The sequence below is a fragment of the Rana temporaria genome, chromosome 1, assembly GCF_905171775.1.
Source record: "Rana temporaria chromosome 1, aRanTem1.1, whole genome shotgun sequence".
NCBI lineage: Eukaryota > Metazoa > Chordata > Amphibia > Anura > Ranidae > Rana > Rana temporaria.
In genome coordinates this window covers 316,609,401-316,635,107 of record NC_053489.1, presented here as the reverse complement: position 1 = coordinate 316,635,107, position 25,707 = coordinate 316,609,401, and the positions used below count along the sequence as shown (strand labels likewise).

At 45.0% G+C, this 25,707-nt stretch overlaps 1 protein-coding gene across 1 annotated transcript in view; it reads left to right on the top strand.

Annotated features, from left to right (window-relative positions):
- The first annotated feature begins 14,910 nt into the window (after positions 1-14,910).
- Positions 14,911-25,707, top strand: part of FKTN (fukutin) — a 43,995-nt gene continuing 33,198 nt past the window's right edge. The window contains exons 1-3 of the mRNA XM_040359263.1: positions 14,911-15,177; positions 22,680-22,860; positions 24,501-24,560. Of these exons, the coding sequence (XP_040215197.1) occupies positions 22,753-22,860; positions 24,501-24,560 (168 nt within the window). The 5' untranslated portion in view covers positions 14,911-15,177; positions 22,680-22,752. The remainder of the gene's footprint in view (positions 15,178-22,679; positions 22,861-24,500; positions 24,561-25,707) is intronic.

The window sequence follows — 25,707 nt, the reverse complement described above, 5'->3', positions numbered from 1 at the left end:
TTTTTTTTTATTTTACAATTTTATATATATATATTTAAAAAAAAAATGTAAATAATTTTTTTTGCAATTTATTTTTGTACTATTAATGGGAGAGTGGGGTTTTATTTTTTAAATATATTTTTTCACAGTGCTTTTGGGAAAGGTGGTGGGGGGATGGGGCAGTGGTCGGTGTCAGTGGGGGCAATGGTTGGTGTCAGTGGGGGTAATGGTCGGTGTCAGTGGGGGGGGGGGGGGGGGGCGGTTGTGGTGTCGGATGTTTTATGTTTTCAATTTAATTTATTTATTTTTTTATCAGCCCTGTTGGGGGCGTTGGTGACATGCCAGGGGTCTAAACAGAGACCCCTGACATCTCCTATTTGAGACAGAGAAAGGGACAGAGGACATTAATTCCCCAGTCCTTTCTCTGCATTGAAGATGAATGGAGGGAAGACAGCGGTTCCCCTCCATTCATAAACTGAAGCAGAGTAACACACAGGTTACTCTGCTCAGTTATCACAGGGCACACAGCGCTCTGTAACATTCAGAAAAGAGAGGGGGCTGGTAACTGACATACCAGCCCCCTGTCTCCGCTCTCCATCCTGACAGATCCCCCCCGCCCCCCCCCCCCCCCCCTTGCAGCCCGCGGGAGAGGAGAGAGAAGCCGGCGACGGCTGCGGGGGACGAGGTGGACACACGGAGCAGGACGAGGGGGGGTGGGTGTGTGGACAAACGGAGGGGGACGACATCGGGGGTGGAGGAGAACAGGGTGCTAGAGGAGAAGGAAGACACTCTGGGATGATCAGTGCAACGGGGACAGCTGTGAGCACTGATTCCCGCCTGCATGGCTTTTCAGGTGAAAGCTGCAGGAGGGAGGAGGAGAAGCAGATGATGAAAAGCCGTGCAGGGGGGGTCGGTGCTCACAGATGTCCCGTCGCATCGATCATCCCCGACTGTTACGGGACATCAATGTGTGTTTACTCAAATGACAGGGGGCCGTGAGCGCGCTCTATTACCCAGAATGCGCTCTGCCTGTCCCGTGCGCGCTCTGGCCAAGGGGAGTGTAGAGGTGGGCGGGGAGTCTGCTGACATCATGACTCCACCCACCGAGCGCCGAACAACAGACCCGCCCACCGAATCTGGACTTTTTGTGTTTTTTTAAACAGCTAAAAGGGGGGACATTTGACAGGTAAGGATACATGCAGGATTCCAAAAGATGGAAAATTGTATCATACTTACCAGTAATTTTCCTTTCCTGGTGCCTATCCATGGCAGCATATGCACAGGTATGCTGCCATGAAGGCACCAGGAAATAGTATTAAAACCCAGTATAATCAAAAAGAATGGGAAGGGTGTACCACAACGCATTTTCAATATAATGAGAATCTGTAATTAGCCTGTAAATCCAATATAACCAAAACAGAGGAAGAGTGTGACCCAGTAGGCATTTTATATATAATGAAAATACGGAACTAATATTAAATTCAGGATTAGAGTTGAGCGGACACCTGGATGTTCGGGTTCGGACCCGAACCCGGACTTTGAAAAAAAAAGTTTGGGTTCGGGACCGAACCCGAACTTTGACCCGAACCCGAATCCCATTGAAGTCAATGGGGACCCGGACTTTTGACTACAAAAATGTCTCTAAAAAACTAAGGGAAAGGGCTGGAGGGCTGCAAATGGCAGCAAAATGTCGGGAAGAGCATGGCAAGTACTCTGGAAATAAATGTGGATAGGGAAATAACTTGGAAAAAATATTTTCAAACCACAAAGGTGGTATAAAAAAACACTGCGCTAAACTAAAAATAATAATAATAATAAATGAGAAAACACGTGAGTGTAAGAAGCAGCCAGTACCTATTACCTATACCAAAGTAAAAAGAACAAGAAAAATAAAAAAAGGGGTATGGCGCTACATATAAGATGATCACAAAAAATATTGAATGATAAGTGAAAAATGAGAACAAAAAAAGTTCAGTAAAGGTCCATAAGAGGACTAAGAAATTTGGTATGAGTCCATAATATGTAAATAAACAGTGATGTTGAGAAGTAGAAAATCCTCCACCGTAGAAGACACCTGATGAAAATAAAGTTGTAGTCTCCTTACCAGATGGTAAGACCGATATTGCAGCGGTCTTAATTAAGCCTAGGGATATTTAGAAGTCCTCCCAAAAGACTGCCTTGAATGCTGTGATAGTTTCTCATATGCTGGGTGCATACCACCAAAAAGATCCCTTCAGGCTCAGTTAGAAGAACGTAAACCAGCATAAAAATAAGGGGGGTTGTATATGGAGTGGCGTCTCCTCTGTTGTTATTCCTCCGTCTCGCTCAGCACTCCGTCGCCGTGTGTCTCCGGGTGGTGCGTGATGACGTCACAAGCTAGGCCACGCCTACGCGTTTCGTCACATACAGGACGTCGTCGGGGATTGGCTGCTGGCTGTGCATCATCACTGTGGTCTCTTAAATAGCCGCAACCTCCATTTTAACTGTGGGCGGCCGGTATAGACAGGACCAAAAGGAGAAGGGCAAAAGCAGGCGTCCACGTGATTGACGTGCAACGCAAGCTAAGTGTGATAGACGTGAGGAAAAAAAGTACATGGTCAACTGTGTAGTTGGGAAAAACCACGATGATCGCCATCTTGTGGTAAAAAAGGAAAACACAGGCAAAAAAACGGATTCCTAAGCTGCAGTGGAAAAAACAATGAGGGAACGCCATACATAATCCCCATATGACATACAAATATTTAATGTACAATTCATAACAAGCATACTAGTAAAACCCCTACATATGGAAGACAGATGGCCTTATTATAAGATAAAGCCTTACTTAAAAATATATTAAAAAATATATATTAAATATATAAAGGGGAAGTATAAAAATATAGTTAAATATAAGAGACACGGGGGGTATTTAAACATTATTTAAAAAACAGTTGATGTCCCAATCAACATTTAATCCATGCGGAACAAAAGATTTCATTTCAAATATCCAGCGAGTCTCTAGTTTTGAGATAGAGCGAACTTTGTTGGTACCCCTCCAATGTGGGCTCAGTTTCTCAATGGGTAAAAAGAGGTTGCCCTTAATGTTTTGAGCATGACATTTAGCATAATGTTTGGACAGATTATGCTTCGAGAAACCCCGTCCCACATTTCCTACATGTTCCTCTAACCTAACATGAAGGGCCCTTTTAGTCCTGCCGATGTACTGCTTAGAGCAGGGGCATTGTATCAAGTACACAAGGGAAATAACTTAAAATAACATAAATAAAAATAAAAAATATAATGATTTTGACCTTGGAAGACGAGGTCCATACAGTTTTGTTCAAAATTATTCAACCCCCACAATGCTGTAAAGGGTTTTAGGGAATTTAGTGTACATTTGTAATTGTATTCAGAATGAAATCCTACAAGGACTTCATAAAGAACCAAATGCAACTAATATGATATCAATTGGTTTTGTAATACAGTAGTAAATGCAAAATTCAAGGCAATGGGCACTGTTGAAACGCTACCTGGTCGTGGCAGAAAGAAGATGCTGACTTCGACTGCTGTGCGCTACCTGAAGCGTAGAGTGGAGAAAAGTCCCTGTGTGACTGCTGAGGAACTGAGAAAATATTTGTCAGATGTGGGTACTGAAGTTTCTGCTCAGACAATACGGCGCACACTGCGTAATGAAGGCCTCCATGCCAGAACTCCCAGGCGCACCCCCTTGCTGTCTCCAAAGAATAAGAGTCGACTGCAGTATGCCGAAAGTCATGTGGGCAAACCACACACATTTTGGGATTGTGTTGTGTGGACTTATGAAACAAAATTACAACTGTTTGGGCCCATGGATCAACACTATGTTTGGAGGAGGAAGAACAAGGCCTATGATGAAAAGAACACCTTGCCTACTGTGAAGCATAGCGGGGGGGTCAATCATGCTTTGGGGCTGTTTTGCTTCTGCAGGTACAGGGAAGCTTCAGCGTGTGCAAGGTACCATGAATTCTCTTCAGTACCAAGGAGATATTGGATGACAATGTGATGCAGTCCGTCACAAACCTGAGGCTTGGGAGACGTTGGACCTTTCAACAGGACAATGATCCCAAGCATACCTCCAACTCCACTAGAGCATGGTTGCAGATTAAAGGCTGGAACATTTTGGAGTGGCCATCACAGTCACCAGACTTAAATCCGATTGAGAACCTCTGGTGGGACTTAAAGAAAGCAGTTGCAGTGCGCAAGCCTCAGAATGTGACTGAAGGTGGAAGCGGTGGTGGAGGAGGAGGAGGAGGTAACCAACACAGCAGGTTTTGGTTTTTAATTGATTTATTTTTTAAATTAGGGTAAACCCCAAAATAGTGAGACAGATCTAGGGTTGCTACCTCATCCCTTTAAACCTGAACACAGAGTTACACAGGTTCTGGGGCTAATTTAATGTCGATAGACTCGATAAGGCACCAAGTGAGTTTAATTAACAGCACCTTAATCAGCCAGAGAACCTGTGTAATTAATATGTTTTTGCTTTGAAAGGGATGAGATTGCAACCCTAGAAAGCTCAGAAAAAAACAATGGCTGGGTAAGGCCGGCTTGGTGTCTATTCTGCACAAGGTACGGACAACTCCTCTGGGATCCATGCCTGGTTCATTTTAATGAACATGAGCTTGTCCACATTGGATCTGGACAGGCGGCTGCGCTTGTCTGTGATAACGCCCCCTGCCGTGCTAAATACACGTTCAGACAATACACTGGCCGCAGGGCAGGCCAGCACCTCCAAGGCGTAAAGGGCAAGCTCAGGCCATGTGCCCAATTTGGAGACCCAGAAGTTTAAGGGGGCATAGCCGTCATTCAGTACATGTAGGGGTGTGCTCACATACTGCTCCACCATGTTGCTGAAATGCTGCCTCCTGCTAAAACGTTCCATATCAGCTGGTGGTGCTGTTTGTTGTGGCGTGCTGACAAAGCTTTTCCACATTTCGGCCATGCTAACCCTGCCTTCTGAGGTGCTGGCGGTGCCCCTGCTGCGTTGGCGACCTCTACCTCCTCCTCTGCCTTCGCCTTCTGCTTCCACTGTGGCCCCGCTGCCAGGTGGGAATTGCGCCAGCAGCGCGTCTAACAGCGTGCGCTTGTACTCGCGCATCTTGCGTTCACGCTCCAGTGAGGGGATTAAGGACGGCACATTGTCCTTGTAACGGGGATCCAGCAGCGTGGCCACCCAGTAATCAGCACCTGTCATAATGTGCGAAACACGCCGGTCGTTGCGGAGACACTGCAGCATGTAATTGCTCATGTGCGCCAGGCTGCCCAGAGGCAACGAAAAGCTGTCCTCTGTGGGAGGTGTATCATCTGTGTCCTCTGTATCCCCCCAGCCACGCACCAGTAATGGCCATGAGCTGGTCTGGATGCCATCCTGCTGTGAACATGGTTCCTCCTCCTCCTACATGTCTTCCTCCTCCTCATCCTCCACCGCGTCATCCTCCAGAACTGTGCCCTTGCTAGACAATTGTGTACCTGGCCTTTGTTGGTGCACGAACCCACCCTCGGAGCCACTTGTGAATGACTGCCCTGAAAGCCTTGCAAATGATCCCGATTCCTCCTCTTCCTCCTGTGCCACATCCTCTTCCATCATCGCCCGTAGCGTTTTTTCAAGGAGGCATAGAAGTGGGATAGTCACGCTGAGAGCGGCGTCATTGGCACTGGCCATGTTGGTGGAGTACTCAAAACGGCGCAACAAGGCACACAGGTCTCACATGGAGGCCCAGTTATTGGTGGTAAAGTGGTTCTGTTCCGCAGAGCGACTCACACGTGCGTGCTGCAGCTGGAACTCCACTATCGCCTGCTGCTGCTCGCACAGTCTGGCCAGCATGTGCAAGGTGGAGTTCCACCTTGTGGGCACATCACATATGAGGCGGTGAGCGGGAAGGCCAAAGTTACGCTGCAGCGCTGCCAGGCGAGCAGCAGCAGGGTTAGAACGCCGAAAGTGCGCACTTTCTGCAGCAGCTGTGGCATATTGGGGTAAGTTCTCAGGAAACTCTGCACCACCAAATTCAGCACATGCGCCAGGCAAGGAATGTGTGTCAAATCGGCTAGGCCCAGAGCTTCTACGAGATTTCGCCCGTTATCGCACACCACCAGGCCCGGCTTGAGGCTCACTGACGCCAACCACTCATCGGTCTGTTGTTCCATGTCCCTCCACAACTCCTGCGCGGTGTGTGGTTTTTCCCCCAAACAGGAAAGTTTTAAAACTCCCTGCTGGCATTTACCCATGGCTGTGCTGAAGTTGGTGGTGAGTTTGTTACGCTGACTGGATGAGGAGGCGGTAGAGGATGAGGAAGCGGAGTAGAAGGAGTTAGGAACAGGAGGCAAACTGAAGCGCCCTGCAATCCTCGGTGGTGGAAGGACATGCGCCAAACTGCTATCCGCCTCAGGCCCAGCCGCCACTGCATTTACCCAGTGCGCTGTTAGGGAGATATAACGTCCCTGACCGTGCTTACTGGTCCACGTATCCGTAGTTAGGTGGACCTTAGCACAGATGGCGTTGCGCAGTGCACACCTGATTTTGTTCCCCACTTGGTTGTGCAGGGAAGGGATGGCTCGCCTGGAAAAGTAGTGGCGGCTGGGCACGACGTACTGTGGGACAGCCAATGCCATCAGGCTTTAAAAACTCTGCGTCTCCACCAGACGGAATGACAGCATTTCAAAGGCCAGTAATTTTGAAATGCTGGCATTCAGGGCCAGGGATCGCGGGTGGGTAGAGGGGTACTTCCTCTTACGCTCCAGTGTTTGGGAGATGGAGAGCTGAATGCTTCCATGGGACATTGTGGAGATGTTTGGTGACCCAGGTGGTAGTGTTGCTTGCCGGTCCTCTAATTGAGGGGTGGCAGGTGGCACTGTCACTACGGAGGTGGATGAAGAGGCAGAGAGGCCCGAGACTGATGCAGAAGAGGAAGCAGGAGGATCCAGAGACCTTTCTTGGTTTTTGCGGTGTCTACTCCACTGCAGCTCGTGCTTTGCACTTAGATGCCTGGTCATGCAGGTTGTGCTCAGGTTGAGAACGTTTATGCCTTGCTTCAGGCTCTGATTGCACAACGTGCAAACCACGCGTGTCTTGTCATCAGCACATTGTGTGAAGAACTGCCACGCTAGGGAACTCCTTGGACCTGGCTTTGGTGTGCTCGGTCCCTTGCTGCGTTGGGCAGTAGCAGGCGTACTGTCTAGGGGACGGACGCTCTGCTTTGGCACCCTGCTCCCTCTTCTGCTGTGCTGGTGGCTCTGTGCGACCACCGCCTCTTCCTCCGAACTACATGGGTCACCTGCATGAGGTTGATTCCATGTCGGGTCGAGGACCTCATCGTCCTCCACATCATCTTCCACCCAGTCTTCACCACTGCCCTCCTTGTCGGTCTGCACAATTGCAAAAGCACCAGCATGATGCATGATGATGTTTCATCATCATCATGCAAGACGTGCTGTGATGGTCCCCCCATGAACTCATCCTGAAATATAAGTGGTTGGGCATCAGTGCACTCAATCTCTTCCCCTTCTGGGGCTGGGCTAGGTGGATGGCCCTGGGAACACATGCTAACAGACTCATCAAAAAGAAGAAGAGACTGCTGCATGCTTTGGGGCTCAGACTGCTTGGCTGATTTGCAAGGGGGTGAGGTGAAAGACTGATGGTGGACATCGGCTGCAGGTGCCAACTCTGAGCTTTCAGCACAAGACTGGTTGGAAAACAATGTGAAGGAACTGGAGGCACTGTCAGCAACCCAATCTACTACTGCCTGTTCTGCTCCTGGCCTCAACATTTGTAGAGCTGGATTAGGCCCGACCAAATACCGCTGCAGGCTCTGTCGGCTACTCGCACCTGAGAAAGGTGTTTCACTTGTGCTTGTAGCTGGCACAGATCGACCACGTCCTCTCCCTGTAACAGGAGCTCCACCAGCAGCACCACGACCGCGGCCACGTCCCTTATATGACGTTTTCCTCATATTTCTCAAATTTAGGGTCTTGCCCTAATTTTGAAAAATTTTAAATACAAAAAAGTGTAAGCTGGTGAAATAGGCAGAGATTCACCTATATATTTCTCCACCTATAGCAAGAAGCAGGAACCCAGCCCTAAACAATGTACTGCACAGACAGTATATTACAGGGGACAGGTGCAGTGCTGTTAAAATATACAGAGTCACCTATAGATTGCTGACTGCCCCTATAGGAAAAATATTTCTGGAAACTCTCCCTGACTATGTACTTGACAGAAACACAGTATATCACAGGTGCACAGGTGGTGTGGCAGGTGTAGTGCTGTTGAAATACTCAGTCACCTATAGAGTACTGACTGCCCCTATAGAAAAAATATTTCAGGAACCTGTCCCTGACTATGTACTTGACAGAAACACAGTATATCACAGGTGCACAGGTGGTGTGGCAGGTGTACTGCTGTTGAAATATTCAGAGTCACCTATAGATTGCAAACAGGCACTATAGTTGAACAAAATTCCTAAACTATATGAAGCACAGCAGATGTCACAGGAATAGAGTGCTTGTTGATATTTCTAGAGCAACATAGACCTAAAACTGTCCCTATGATTCAGCAATCTTTCCCTCACATAAGTGAAGCAATGACAACGAGCCAGATGCCATAAGATGATGCAGATATCAAAGAAATAAAGTGTGCTTCTTGATATTTCTGGAGCAGTATAACAGCATAGACCTAACACTTTCCCTCAGCAGATTCAGCAACCTTTCCCTCACATTAGTGAAATCCAGTGAAAACGAGCCAGATACACCTAAGACTTTCCCTAAGCAGCAGATTCCAGCAGCCTTTCCCTATCTAGAGTGAAGCAGAGTGACGATCTGTGCTGTGTGCCTCTATCTAATATAGAGGCACGTCACATACTGCACTGGCCAATCACAGCCATGCCATAAGTAGGCATGGCTGTGATCAGTTCCCAGTCACAGTAGTAACACGAATGGCGATTGGCTGCCGTGCAGCGCGCCAAAACATACCCGAACTCCGAACCCGGACTTTTTCCAACTGTTCGGGTTCGGGAAAAACCCAAAGTCCGTACCGAACCCAAACTTTACAGTTCGGGTTCGCTCAACCCTATTCAGGATAACTAAAAAGGACAAAGAGGGTGCACACTACACATTTTCTATATAATGAGAATATGGAACTAGTATTAAAACCCAGTATAACAAAAAAGGATGAGTAGGGGGTGATCCATAATGCATTTTCCATATAATGAGAATCCAAAACTAGTAATAATATCCAGTATAACAAAAAAGGGTGAAGGGGATGCCAAAATGCAATTTTTTTATATAAAGAGAATACAGAACTAGTATCAAAACCCAGTATAACTAAAAATAATGAGAAGGGTGTGCCACTACGCATTTTCCATATAATGAGAATCCAGAACTTAGTAATAAAATCCAGTATAACCAAAAGGATGAGAAGGGCGACCAATTAGGCATTTTCCATATACCGAAAAACCTTGGATTGCGAGCATAATTTGTTCCGGAAGCATGCTTGTAATCCAAAGAACTTTTATATCAAAGCAAATTTCCCCATAAGAAATAATGGAAACTCAAATGATTTGTTCCACAACCATTTATTCATAAGTCCAGTTTATAGTCAATATAAAAAGATTATAGCAATGTGGTAAGTTGTGTAACCATAAAATGTCCATCCACAAATGGAAGCTTCCACAAGGGAATTAGAAGCAAAATCCAGCAGGGGCTACAGAGTATAAAAGAGAAGAGAGGCGCCTCTAAGTGTAGCAATATGGTTACATTAATGAAGGTACAACATTTAGCAACTTACCTGGTTGATGATTAAAACAGGCACATCTAAGCGTGCAGGCATCCGGGGTAGAGCGGTCCACATAGACCATCCCCCGCACCGCAGGCTCTCACCTCAATCAGTTGTGACTTGACGCTACTTGTATATCAAGTCAAAATGTATTTAAAAATTTTGCTTGTCTATCAAAACACTCTCAAACCAAGGTTTTACTGTAATGAGAATCAGAAACTAGCATTAAAATCCATTATAACCAAAACAGATGAAGAGGGTGACCCACTAGGCCTTTTCCATATAATGAGAATACGGAACTAATATTAAATTCAGTATAGCTAAAAGGGACAAAGAGGGTACCCCACAACACATGTTTCATATATTGAGATTCTGGAACTAGCATTAAGACCCAGTATAACCAAAAATAATGAAAAGGGTGATCCACTATGCATTTTCCATATAATGAGAATCTGGAACTAGTATTAAAACCTAGTACAACCAAAAAGAATGAGAAGTGTGATGCACTATGCATTTTCTATATAATAAGAATCTGGAACTAGTATTAAAACCTAGTATAACTAATCCTTTCTTGGAGAATGCTCGTAATCCAAAGTACTCGCATATCAAAGCGAGTTTCCCCATTGAAGTCAATTGAAACGAAAATAATTTGTTCCGCATCGACTTCAATGTGATGCAATACTGCATGCGGCCAGAGGTGGAAGGGGTATCCGGAGAGCCTCGGAAATGGACGGAAAGGCCAGAGGACACCTCGGCTGAACTCGGAAAGGCTCGGAAACTGAGTATTTGTGAGACAACACTCGCAAACCGGGTTAGGATTTTTTTCAAATACAGTGCTCGTATTGCGAAACGCTTGTTAACCGTGTTACTTGCAATCCGAGGTTCCACTGTATGTGCATACCCAACACATTTTTTGTAGTTCTGCATAAAGTAGGGAAGGATTAAAACCCCTGTCAGGTATTCCTTTGCTCTCTGTGTGTGTACCATTGTTGACATTTCTCCAAGCAAGGGGTAGTTAGGCTGCTTTCACATTGCAGCGTCGAGCCGCTGTGACGGTATAGCCGCGCTATTTGTAGCGCGGCTATACCATCGTGTTTACCGCGATATTCGGGCGCTAGCGGTGAGGTTTTAACCCCCGCTAGCGGCCGAAAAAGGGCTAATACCGCGGTATTACCGCGCTTTCCCATTGATTTCAATGGGAAGGCGCGGTATAGGAGCGGTGAACACACCGCTCCTATACCGCGGTAAAGATGCGGCTAGCAGGACTTTTGGAGCGTTCCTGCTAGCGCACCGCTTCAATGTGAAAGCCTTCGGGCTTTCACATTGAAGACTACAGGGCATGATTTTTCATGCGGTATAGCAGCGCTATTTTTAGCGCTGTACCGCATTAAAAACGCCCCAATGTGAAAGGGGCCTTAGAGAAAATCTTCCAAAGTGAAGAGAATTCCTCTTCTAAACTATAGTCTCTAAATAGGTGTTCCAATTGGAAAATATTTTTTTTTCTAGGGACAACGTATTTTCTTTCTCCGTGACAATGGTCATCGGTTCAATCTTTCCCTCACTTTATCCAAAACGAGAAAAAAAAAGGTATTGAAACAGGTAAAAAGTTTAAAGTGATACCAAAAATGTTATATTCATTGGAATGTGAATATGGCCTCACATTATATGGGTAGAACACCACACCTACCAGTATAAGGTGGGAATCCTTATGGACTCCTGGTTTCTCCTGCTGACCTCCACCTTACTGAAGGAGAAAATAGTAACATGGAGGTCAGCAGGAGAAATCAGTGAGATCAGTGAGGTATTCAGGGATCCACATTCCTGAAGTGTAGGTTTCCAAGCAGACACCAAGGCGCCTGTCAGGAATGAGCAATAGGGATGGCCAGACCTGCGTGGCTACACTGAGGAAACTGAGACCAGACTATACTTTAATTATGATTTATTTACAGTGAAACCAAAATCTATCCAAACATCAGCACACAGGAAACACAGCAAATGCGAAGATACAGGTGAACCATACAGTATAATCAAAATGTCTACCTAGCAACCTAACTAACAGGAAGCCTAACTAGCAAATTGACTATATACAATATGTACAAAAATGGGGCCCACGGATAAACAGGTAATACCAGAGATGCACGAATTAGGGGGGATGCAGGACTGGGATCACAAACAAAGAAAGCAGTTATAAGGCAGTAGGATGCAGGGCAAGAGCAAGATCAGGATACATTGCAAGCAGTATCTGGCTAGCAAAGCAAAACATTGAAGTGAAGTGTAATAGTAGATAAGGGACAAAATACCCTCCCAGCAACCAGCATCAGGTGGAAACAGATTACTAGAATATGCCAAGAGACACCTGCTGGTGGACACCAGAACTACAATCTCCTGTTCTGGGAAGCACAATGCAACCAGCAGGTGATCCAAGTCCTGAAAGGTCCATTTCTTACGAATGATGTGGAGTTTAGTGGTGAAGGCATTGGGAAAGGTAAGTATTCCCTCTCTTCTTTTTAGACATACACTTGCCTGATACAGTTTACTTAACTGACAGTGTCACTGGAGCATTCATACCATATCTGTTGAGTTGTGTTAATCTGCATAGATCAGTGAAGACCCAATGCAAGGGAATTTACACCAGAATGCTGCTGTGAGGTGTGGCGTATATAAATACAGCATATCTGCATTTTTACGTACCGTGCTGTGGTGTATAAAGTGTAAATGTCAAGTGTAATGCCGCGTACACACGATTGGAATTTCTGACAACAAATGTTCGATGTGAGCTTTTGGTCGGATATTCCGACCATGTGTACGCTCCATCGGACATTTGCTGTCGGAATTTCCGATAACAAATGTTTGAGAGCTGGTTCTCAATTTTTCCGACAACAAAAGTTCTTGTCGGAAATTCCGAGCGTCTGTATGCAATTCCAACACACAATAATCCTACGCATGCTCGGAATCAATGTGACGCATGCTCGGAATCATTGAACCTCATTTTTCTCAGCTCGTCGTAGCGTTGTACATCACCGCGTTCTTGACGTTCGGAATTTCAGACATTTGTGTGACCGTGTGTATGCAACACAAGTTTGAGCCAACATTCCGTCGGAAAAACATCCATTGTTTTGTTGTCGGAAATTCCGGTCGTGTGTACGCGGCATGAGAGCGAATTCACACTACAAAGTCGTAAAAATTGCATACTAATGCCTCATACACACCATCGAATTGTGTCTGAAGGGCTCTGGCCGTGAATTTGTTCTGCATACAAAACGTAAAAACTTTGTCGGCTAACAAACAGAAACTATGTGTTTTTTTTGCACTTTAGCGCCACCCTTTGGGCAACTTCTGCTAATGTTGTCTTATGGTTACCATTGGTCCGCAGCATGCGTGTTTGTACTTTGAATTTTTTTCCGACGGACTTTTGTACACACGCTCGGATAATCCGACATCACACATTTGTTGTCGAAAAATTTTAAAGTATGCTATCCCACATTTGTTTGGGAAAATCTGTCAACAATTATCTGATGGAGCATACAAACGGTCGGATTTTCGAAACAAAACCCTGCCATCACACAATTCCAGTCGGAAAATCCGATCATGTGTACGAGGCATTAGAGTTAAAGCGGAGGTTCACCCTAAATTATAACTTTGGCTGTCTAAAACCACCAGGTATCGATAGTAATGTATCCATTTTTATTTTATTTTTAATCGCCGTCCTTACCTTTGTACTGGAGCCTTTTGTGAGCTGTCACTCACTTTTCCCCGCGGGAGTGGGCATGGATTCCAAATTCCCCTGACCAGCGCTATGTCTCCTGGGAGTCCTGAGAATCCCAGGAGACGCGCTGTGCTGAAATCTCGCAGGTCTCGTGACCAGTCAAGCGGTATATGTGTTCACAATGGGGCGTGACCTACGCCGGCCGTTGTGATGGCAACAGTGCAGTGTTGACGGCGACGCTCGCCGTCAACACTGCACATGCGCAGGATAGAGCGGTGAATGCTGGGACGTCAGCATTCACGGCATCCCGGAAGGACAAGCAGCTGGGCTTCACAGTGCCCACAGTAAAGATGGAAACGTCTATCTTGGAATTTTAAAAGATCTTATTTTCTGGCGATTAGCAATGCAGCGGGCTAAAAGACTGGGACAGATGAGTGATTACTTTCACAAGGTAAGAGCGGCAGAAGCCATTAAAGAAAGAATAAAAGCAAACATCAGACCACCAGACCCCCCCTGAGAAGGAACTAAGGAGTCCAGAGGGAGCTGGTAAATGGAATAAGGAGTGAGCTGTCAGTAGTGTGGACAGAACATAGAGTGTTTGTTTCTTAAAGCAGACCTTCAGTCATTTTTTTTCATCATTTCATCTATTAAATCTTCTGCCCTTGTTGTTTTAACTTTGGATAGTAAAATTTTTTTTTTCTGTCAGTAAATACCTTATACAGCCCACTTCCTGTTTCTTGTCTGGTAAAAAGCCTAGGTGTATGACATCATGCACAGCTCTCTCCCTCACTCTCGTGAGAGTTTGCCAGGAAGGAAGGAAGGAAGGAAGGAAGGAAGGAAGGAAGGGGGGGATGAGTCATAAGAGGGCCAATGAGAGCTTCAGAGCTGGAGGTGTGCCTGTGTAAATCCAGGAAGAGAACAGGCAGCAGCTTCAGCTGCCCACAGTTAAAATGGTTGCAGCCAGACTTAGTGGAGGGAGAATTTGCGGTATGTATAATATAATGTGAAAAGTGGTAGGAGGGAAGCTTCGGAATGGCAAAGATGTTTTTATTACAATTATGTGAGCAGACTGCAGTTCCCCTTTAAAAGGAGGGTGTGCTTTCTAAATTCTAATAAAGAAGTGCACAAAGAAGACTGCTTGTATGTATTCATTGAATTGCAGTTGAATGGATGACGAACTGAGAGAGAGGCTTGAAACACAGGATCCTACTGTGGTAATCTGAAAGTGAAACTTGGAACCTAGGAAACGGCTGTGGGAATAATATTATGGGAGTGAGGCTTGGAACGCAGGCAAGACATTACACTTGACTAGAGGACGACTCTGAAAATGAGATTTAGAATGCGCAGCATACATAGAACGTCAAACTGAGAGTGAGGCTTGAAACGCAGGACATTGTTCAATGAGAATGACTGTAATCTGACAGTGAGGCTTGGAACACAGGACACAGCTCTAGCAGCATAATTTCAATTGGGGAATACGGCTTGGGACGCAGGAGATGGATTTGGGAACGAGGCTTGGAATACAGGACATTTTCTTTTGGGAGTATGACGTCAATATGAGAGTGAGGCTTGGAGCTTGGGCACAGAAGGAGTAGCGGTGTCTTTTTTTTTACAACAAAGTGGCTGTGCGAGATGAACACACACAGGTCATGAGCAATGTTGGTGCGAGTCTGTGTCCAGAAGGCTATGCGGCAGATACACAGCACAGGTAACTTCTAGGATAGATACATGAAAGATTATTCCTAGGCAATAGGTCACTTCTCTTCTGGGGAGATGCCTTGAATACCCCACCAGAACCATCATTGGGAATCATAGGTTCAGTTATACAGTCTATACATAATCTGCTATTATGGACATGGAGAAGGAGGATAGTTTTGGAAGATGACATGCAATTCTTTTCATTGGAATTGATTTGGATCGCATTTAAAGTTATATTAAACCCAAAATGTAATATATTGCAGCTTACCAGTCATTAGATGCGGTGGCTGCATTCGTTTTCTTTTCTTAGGCTTTTATTCCTCTGTTTTCACCTGGTGATCTGGCCAGCAACACACCTCCCGTAGTGGAGCGTTTTAGATCTACTAGCAGATTTAACCACACTAACAAAGTGAAGCCAAACTCCAGCTAACACTTTATAAGCAGTTACTGCAAACTGTTTGTTGTTCCTTTTGGGATAAAGGTTCTAACGAAAAGCTTATTATTGTAAACACACACATAGCTTATAGTGCTGTGTGTAGAAAGAGAAGCACAAAAGGTACAGTCCACCTTATTAAACATAAGATATGAATTTATAACATGTTTGCTTTGAAGCCTGCAGAACATTGTACAGGGTCCTGCATTGTTTACCTCCAGCCTCAGGTATGTACCATGGCATGGATCTTCAGTTATGGGGCTGGAGGGAATATCGGTGGACTGTAAGTGCACTCATGTCACCTCACCTGTAATCCATTGGGACAAATGAATTCCTTTGCAGCAGTGGATGATGGGACTTGTAGTCTTCCCATTCACAGATCCCAGCTATGCATACAACAGCACACATATCCAATCTAAATGAAAACCTCTCCTATTTGTTCCTATTTTGGTCTGTTAAAATGGTTGTAAACCTCAGACATGAAATGTGAACAAAACGCACCCCTCTATAGTGTGTTCTTGTCTCAATTAGGAGCACTAAGTGTAATTTTTGTCCACTGCCTCGATTCTCTGCTATCAGCATGAATCACATCTGACAAGTTTTTCCTGACACCAAGAGGTAAAAAGGAGACATGGGAGGGATCAGCCTATGATTGGAAGCCTCAGCTCTATTCCCTTGTGAAGGGAGGGGGGGGGGGGCGTGTAACTTTAGATCTCTGCCCCCTGCTTTTCAGAGCTGAGAGATCCTGAGTAAATTCTGCACTTTGAATGGATGTACAGTAAGGGTGAGCTCAAGGCGTGTTCGCAACCCACACCTGCAGAGCCCGCCAGGAAGTCGGCACTGTGGAGCGCTAATCACAGGCAGTGAGACATCCTCCTGATCCGCGGTTTCAGAGATCGAGAAATGTCTCGCTGCCTGTGATTAGTGCTGTGCAGTGCCGACTTCCTGGCGGGTGCTGCACCTGCGGTTGTGAACACACCTGAGCCTTAATGTACAGGACAGATGGCAGCAGATAGACAGATGCAACCTATGTAGGAGGATTTGTTTCATCCTTGTGTATCACTGGAGGCTGTTCACTTCACTGGGTATATGTGAGGGTACAAGGACGGAAACAGGGAAAGGGTGTGCTGGCATTCTGACTTTGGGTGGCATAGGACCCTGTCCCAGCACTGAATGTACTGTATGGATGAGTTGGTCTGTCTCATCCTTTCATGGTTAATCTAAAGCCTCGTACACACGATAGGTTAACCAGAGGACAACGGTCTGAAGGACCGTTTTCATCGGTCAAAACCGATCGTGTGTGGGCCCCATGGCTTTTTTTTAACCGATGGTTAAATAACCTAACTTGCTTTAAAATTAACCGATGGATTCCTAACCGATAGGTCAAAACCGATCGTTAGTATGCACAACCATCGGTCAAAAACCCTTGCATGCTCAGAATCAAGTCGACGCATGCTTGGAAGCATTGAACTTCGTTTTTTTCAGCACGTCGTTGTGTTTTACGTCACCGCGTTCTGACATGATCGGTTATTTAACCTATGGTGTGTAGGCGTGACGGACCATCAGTCAGCTTCATCGGTTAACCGATGACAACGGTCCTTCAGACCGTTGTCCTCTAATTAACCTATCGTGTGTACGAGGCTTTAAAGCTAGACTCCAGACAAATGGCTAAATACATGGATAGAATGCGTATAAAGAATTCCATTTACCTGCTTAAAGCGGGGGTTCACATTATAAAAAAAAAAAAACATTTTTTTTCTTCTAGCATAAAATTCGGCATAGTAGCGCGAGCTACAGTATGCCTGTCTTAATTTTTTTATCCCCGTACTCACTGTGCAATCGTACATAGAAGATACCGACTGCCCACGGGGAATGGGCGTTCCAATCCAGACGGAAGGTGATTGACGGCCGGCTCTGGCGCGTCACGCTTCTCCGGAAATAGCCGAAATAGGCTTGGCTCTTCACGGCGCCTGCGCATAGTCTGTGCGCAGGCGCCGTGAAGAGCCGAGACCTACTCCGGCTGTCTTCGGGGAGCGTGACGTGCCAGAGCCGGCCGTCAATCACCCTCCCTCTTGAAAGGAACGCCCATTCCCCGCGGGCAGTCGGAATCTTCTATGTACGATTACACAGTGAGTACAGGGATAAAAAAATTAAGACAGGCATACTGTAGCTCGCGCTACTATGCCGAATTTTATGCTAAAAAGTTGTTCTGCAGGGTGAAACACCGCTTTAAAGATTAGTGTTCTTGTCCATCCAGGCCTGGGATTTACACAGATCTGTCACACAGCCCAGGTCTGTCAGACAGGAAAGGAGACCTGTTTTTTTTTTTTTTTTTTTTCTACTGCAGTTTAGTAACACTTACAGGTCTTGCCCCTCCCCCAGCTTGTGATAGGGGAGGTAACATACTGATTAGCTTTTGTCTCAGTCACTTTGTTCTCTCCTCCTATTAGGGTGTTCCATGTTAGCCAGGGTGGATAAAAAATCAACGATTTCTTTAAAAAAAATCAGATTTGTTTGATTTTTATAAAATGTAATTTAATATAATGCTTTTGGAGTAAAAATCTATCTAAAGACACATTAATCATTTTGTTTATTCAGCATGAAATAGGGCTTGGTTATGTAGCATGAGGCTGTTTATTCTGTAATATTTACATTTTTGGTAAACTCATTCAATCAATGCAAGCTGGGATAACATGCAGTGCATTGATGCATTCACACAATGTCACAGTAACCATGAGATAAAACAAAGTTTAGGAATATTCCTTTATCCCATTGTTTTGCAAATCTATGTACACTACAAACTGTATAAATTGAATCAGTCCCGATATCGCTGTTTTACTAACCTGACAGTTATTATCCTAATAGGAAACCTTCATTTTGTTTGCAAATATTAAAGATTCTACCTACCAGCAACAATAAGTCCTTACATTTAAAGAGCACCTGTCATTTCAGATCTATCATGGCAGGACCTGTTAGTGGGCACCCACTCAGCTGCTCCCACCACGTCCCTCACCTTGTTGTGTCCCTGCCACATCACCAGCCGTCCCATTACAGTGAATGGGACTGTCGGTGAGTCAACAGCGGGTCAGAGGAGGAGCTTCTGTGGGACAGAGGTGACATTTGCTCTTTAAAAATTATGATTTAAATCAAATCCACCCTGTTGTTGGCACATGAGCACTGCAGCACAACTTATTTCTTGTGCTGCTTCTCACCGCTCCCAGTCTGAACTTTGCTGCTGTTCAAGCACTTCAAGAGGGTGAAATTAGGTCAAGTTCAGGTACCTACATTGCTTTAATAAAAAAAAATAAAAAAAATACTTGTAAAGATGTACTACTGAACACAGAGCTGTACTAAGCCTTTTGCTGACAAGTTCATACGACATATGGACCTGAAAGCAGGAGGTTGAGACTGCCACCTGTCGGATGGTCCGGTGTCGCCGTATTGCTTTCACACCCCCTGGTAATGTGCTCGGCCCCGCCATGTATTTTGGGTTTCGCTTGCCCATCTGTGGACCTGGGACCAGCGTAACGGGGAAGGAGCTGAGTGGACACACATCCGCTCTTCTCCCCTACTTTTTGCTGGCCCGGAATCAACGTGTTTAATGTCACTTCTGGGTCCCCCTGTCAGTTTCTAAGGCTGGGAAAGAATGTAATACAATGCAATCTGCACAGCATTCGATTCAGTGGAGCACTGGGGAGACACGTAATGTTTTTTAGATGCCAGATGTCTCATTAACTACTTAACCCCCGGACCATATTGCTGCCCAAAGACCAGAGTACTTTTTGCGATTCGGGACTGCGTCGCTTTAACAGACAATTGCGCGGTCGTGCGACGTGGCTCCCAAACAAAATTGGCGTCCTTTTTTTCCCACAAATAGAGCTTTCTTTTGGTGGTAGTTGATCACCTCTGCGGTTTTTAGTTTTTGCGCTATAAACAAAAATAGAGAGACAATTTTGAAAAAAATTAATATTTTTTACATTTTGCTATAATAAATATCCCCCAAAAATATATAAAAAAACATTTTTTTTCCTCAGTTTAGGCCGATACGTTTTTCTTCTACATATTTTTCGTAAAAAAAATCGCAATAAGCGTTTATTGGTTTGCGCAAAAGTTATAGCGTTTACAAAATAGGGGGTATTTTTATGTCATTTTTATTATATTTTTTTTACTAGTAATGGCGGCGATCAGCGATTTTTTTTTTTTTTTTTTTTTTTTTTTTTTTTTTTTTTTTTTTTTTTCGGTATTGCGACATTATGGCGGACACTTCGGACACTTTTGACACATTTTTGGGACCATTGGCATTTTTATAGCGATCAGTGCTATAAAAATGCATTGGATTACTATAAAAATGCCACTGGCAGTGAAGGGGTTAACACTAGGGGGCGGGGAAGGGGTTAAGTATGTCCCTGGGTGTGTTCTTACTGTGGGGGTGGCCTCACTGGGGGAAACACTGATCCTCGGTTCATACATTGTATGAACCGAAGATCAGCATTTCCCCTGCTGACAGGACCGAGAGCTGTGTGTTTACACACACAGCTCCCGGTCCCCGTTCTGTAACGTGCGATCGCGTGTGCCCGGCGGCGATCGCGCCCGCCGGGCACACGCACGGGAGTCGGGGGCGAGCGGGGGGCGGCTGGCGCGCCCCTCCGGCGGCGCGCGCGCGCCCCTAGTGGCGGCTAGGATAGAGGACGTTATACTACGTGCTCTCGCCCAGCCGAGCCAACTTGCCGACGTAGAACGGCGGTCGGCTAGTGGTTAAAGTGGAGTTCCACCCAGAAATGAAACTTCCGGTTATTTGCTCACACTTCCGGGGAAAGATCGCCACAATCTTGTGCGGCAAACTACGCAATGTCCGGCCCTCCTCCTTCCACCTGCTGCCTTCTGGGAGACACACAAGGCCCAGAATATAGCAGGGACCATTCAGAAAGTGCATTCACAGTAGTTTTTTTTTTTACCCAGGCAGAACTCTGCTTTAAAGGGAACTTGTCACCTAAAAATCATCATGAGGGACTTTTTGTCTCCTGTGTGGGGAAAAAAAATAGTTTAGTAAAAAAAAAAAAAAATTTAAGTTGTAAATTTTAAAGTTACACTCAAGCATATACAGCGGGTTTCACCACATGTCAGTAACAACCCATGCAATTCATCATACATAGAAACCAAAACAAATAAGTTCAGAAATTAGGTTATGTGTAATAAAATGGAATTAACCACTTCAATACAGGGCACTTATACCCCCTTCCTGCCCAGACCAACTTTCTCTGTGGAAGTTATAGAGTTTACAAGCTATGGTGGCCATCATTGAAAATTGATCACACCTGATGTACTGACGGCCTATAATATCTTGAGGCCCTGAAATGGCAGGAAAGTACAAATAACACCAAATCACCCATTATTTAAAAAGTAGCCATTCCTAGGTATTTAGTAAGAGGCATGGTGAGTTTTTTTTTGAAGCTGTAATTTTTTATCCACAATTCTTGGGAAATTAGGATATTCTTTTTTACACAAAATTGTCATAACAAGTTATGTCTTACACACAGCATAAGCATACTTGCAAATACATTCTGCTCCTCCTCCTGAGTATGGCGATACCACATGTGAGCAGGGGTGTATTTAGGTTTTGTGCTGCCCTAAGCCTGACTAAACTCGTGCACCCCTGATTTAAATATGACCCACCCCTTCCTGTCAAGGCCACACCCCTTGCGGTTTAAGACCCACCCTGAAATTTTCAAGTGGGGTCACTAGTTCTGATGGCCTGGGAGGAGGGGCAATGGATTCCCTTTAATTTGCATAGATTTCCTCTCACTTCCTGTTTGGCTATGAGCCAGGAAGTGAAGGGAAATCTCTGCAATGGGACAGGGATGGTAAAAAATTAGAAGCAACGCCATCCATCCCCCCCCCCCCCACAGTTGCAGAATACCAACCTCCCACATACTGGAAGCAGTGCGGCCGATTTATGGGGGCGCTAAACTAATTTGCCTAACAGTGTAGCACAACCTGGCGGGGACACTGTCCGTGCTGCCCCCCTGCAAAGTGCTGCCCTAGGCCTGGGCCTTGTTGGCCTAGGCCAGGATACAGCGTTGCATGTGAGACTTTTACATAGCCTGGCACATAGAGAGGCCCAACATGCAGGGAGCACCATCAGGCATTCTAGGAGCATAAATTGCACATTTAGTTTCCTGACAACCTATCACACTTTTGAACACCCACAAAATGACCCCATTTTGAAAAGCAAACACCCCAACATATATTCTATGAGGCATGGGCTGGTGACAGGTACTTGGGTGCTCTTATGGGCTGGTGACAGGTACTCGGGTACTCTGATGAACTGGTGACAGGTCCTTTTTATTTGGGATGAGATAAGGCACTGTAGTTTACTGCCAGATGTTCCTGCCAGCGTCATTTGTCTATGGCCCGGTATGGTTAGTGGTTAAAGCATCATCTATAGAAAATATACGGTACTGAAGTTTGTCGCCATTTCGCAGGCACACGCAAATTTAAGGTTTGATATCTTGGTTATCTATTTACTCAGTGCAACCTTATCTTTTATATTTTACCAAAAATTGGGTAATTTATTCAGTTTTGTAAGCCTTCCGCCTAGTACACACGGTCGGTTTGGACCGATGAAACTGAACTTCAGTCCGTTTTCATCGGTTTGGACCGACCGTGTGTACGCGGCCTTAAATTTAGCTTAAATTTAGCTTTAGTGTATTTATTACTGAAATTTTGCATTTCCTAGACCTTTGCGGTAATGTTGTGTAAAATAACCACCACTTTATTATTCTCTAGGGTGTCTGCTTTCAGAAAATATATAATGTTTTGGGGGTTTTATTCAACCTTCAGGCCTTAAATTATTTTGTAAACCCTGCTAAAACGACTCTGGCAGCAAAAAGGTTAATGAATATATTTTATGAATGGAAAGTTTCCCCAGTGTGGCTTTGGACAGCAATGTAACAAGGTCAATAAATTAAATAATAATAAAGAGTTATTTATTAAAAGAATAATTCAATAACCTGATAATAAAATATATTCATTGTATTTTATTCTTTCTGAAGTTCAACTTTAATCTTCTGTGTTTGCAGATCTGGCTCCATGTCACTAGTGCAAGATGACCAGAAGCGGTATAAATTATAACTGGGTCTCCACAAGTCCTGGATGATGCAGCGTATCAACAAGAATGTTGTTTTGGCTTTGTTGACAGCTGCGAGTACCTTGTTTCTCCTGTTTCAGCTGTATTATTATAGATACTATATATCTGCAAAGGTAATTATTGCTAAAAAGTATATATTATTGTACATGTTATTTCAGGGCTCGACAAATCCCGGTCGCCAGGTCGCCATGGCGACTAGAAATGGCATCCTGGCGACTTGGCTTTGAAGGTGGGCAAAAAAATTTTTTTTTAGTTTTTTTTGTGAAGTCCCCAGCTCTTTCTTGTGTGAGCTGGCGCCATCTGGTGGTGGCCGTTGGTATTCCAAGTTAAAATTACACTTTTTTTAATTAAAAAATAAGACAACAGTAAAGTTATCCCCATTTTTTTTTAATATTATGAAAGATAATTTTACGCCGAGTAAATTCATACCCAACATGTCACGCTTCAAAATTGCGTCCGCTCGTGGAATGCCGACAAACTTTTACCCTTTACAATCTTCATAGGCGACGTTTAAAAAAATCTACAGGTTGCATGTTTTGAGTTACAGAGGAGGTCTAGGGCTAGAATTATTGCTCACATGTGTGGTTTGAACACGTTTACATATGCGGGCGCTGCTCGCGTATGTGTTCGCTTCTGCGCGCAAGCTCGTCGGGACGGGCGCGTTTTCTGGCTCCTAACTTTTTTAGCTGGCTCCTAGATTCCAAGCAAATTTGTCAAACCCTGTGTTATTTGTTCTATATGATTAGCTTTGTCCTTATGAGAATTACTGGCCTTTTCCTGGTGATGCTCAAAGCACGAGGAAGTAAAGTACTTATTTGCTAGAAAGGGGAGCTGTTTATTTAGTGTCTTTAGACCTCAAGCAATTTACTTGTTTTGGGTAGAGTTTGGAGCCACAAGATCCTCTGATAAAGGGGTTGTAAAGGTTCATGTTTTTTCACCCTAATGCATTCTATGCATTAAGGTTAAAAAACATCTGAGGATTACTGGCCCCCCCCCAGTGCCGTGAACGTGCTGGCTTCTCGGCTCATTCATTGGTTGATAGCAGCACAGCCATTGGCTCCTGCTGCTGTGAATCAAATCCATGACGCAGTGCGCTATAGCCGCCGGCTGTATCACAGGAGTGTGCCCGCAAGCTAACCCCCTTGGGAGAGAGCTTCCCATGAAGGGGGTTAGCATATGCGGGGAGGAGCAGAGACAGCCACTGAGGGACCCCAGAAGACCAGGTTTGGGACCACTCTGTGCAAAACGAGCTGCACAGTGCAGGTAAGTATGACATGGTTGTTATTTAAAAAAACAGGAACCTTCAGTGTCCCTTTAAGTCTGTATTGCTGTCCTTCCTGTGTATTCAAACAAAATGGGAAGTGACACCAATACAGTGATCAGTGCTAAGAAAATGTGCTGACAGCAACAACAAAGAGATCGCTGTTCCTGATCATTAGGAACAGCAGATCTCCATGTTGTTCCCTGTCAGAACGGGAATCTGCCTTGTTTACTTGGGCAGATCCTCGTTCTACCTCTCTGTACCGCGGGTGGCCGATGGACATCCGGTCCGCCGGGCATGCATATCGGCTCCTCCGTGCAGCAGGCGCCCACACTATTGCATGAAACGACATACAGTACATGTACGTTGTTTCACGCAATAGAGCCGCTTTGCTGCAGTATATATGCGGTGGGCGATCTTTAAGTGGCTAAAACTGGTTTATACTTGTATATTTATGTTATTGATATTTGTTTTGTTTTTGGCGTTGCTTAGCATGGACCTGCATTTTCCAGGCTGAAAGATACTTTGTCAGCACAAGAAGGAACAAACTGGGTAAGCATAAACTTGTTTGTAAAGCTTTGTTGCTCTAAGGCTCCATGCACACTGAAGCTGATAAACTGCAGTTTATTGGCGTTTTGGGCTTTTTTTTTAAAAGCCAATAAACTGAACTCTATGGCCCTTTTCACACTACAAAATAAATCCGTTTTAATAATCCGTTTTAAAATCCGTCAGATAATGTTAAAAAACGGAAGTTATACGTCCTTTATAAAATATCATTAAAGTCTATGGGATTTTTTTATGTTCCGTAAAGATCCGTAATAGTCCGTTATAACATACGGACGTTAGTTATAACGGAATATGTGACGGGTCTTGCACTATTTTTTGTAAATTATTTGTCCGTTGCAAGTAACGGATATATTAACGTCCGTTATATTTTAACATTGAAGTCTATGGCACACGGACGTTAGTAAATGTCTCCGTAAATGTCCGTTATGTTAACGGACGTTAATTTTACTGAGCATGGATATTCAGGGGAACCCCGCTGTCAATTTAAAACAAAAATGACGTGCGGTTCCCGGTAAATATCCATAACCAGACCCTTCAGGTCTGGTATGGATATTCAGGGGAACCCCGCCGTCAATTTAAAACAAAAATGACGTGCGGTTCCCCCTAAATATCCATAACCAGACCCATTATCCGAGCACGTTGACCTGGCCGGCCGCAGAAAAGAGGGGGGGACAGAGTGCGGCCCCCCCTCTCTCCTGAACCGCACCAGGCCACATGCCCTCAACATGGGGAGGATGTCCCCATGTTGATGGGGACAAGGGTCTCATCCCCACAACCCTTGCCCGGTGGTTGTGGGGGTATGCGGGCGGGAGGTTTATCAGAATCTGGAAGACCCCTTTAACTAAGGGGTCCCCCAGATCCTGACCCCCCCCCTGTGTGAAATGGTAATGGGGTACACTGTACCTCTACCATTTCACGAAGGAAGTAAAAAGTATTGTAAAAAAACACACTGACACAAAAGAATAAAGTCCTTTATTAAAAAAAAAAAAAAAAAAAACTCCAGCGCTGAAAAATCCACTCGTTCCCGGCTTCCAGCGTTGTCCTGATCCTGCGACGGGTGCGGGTGATCTCCCGCGATGAGAAGATCCAGCGTCGGGTGATCTCCGCTCCGGCGATGTGAAGATCCATCCAT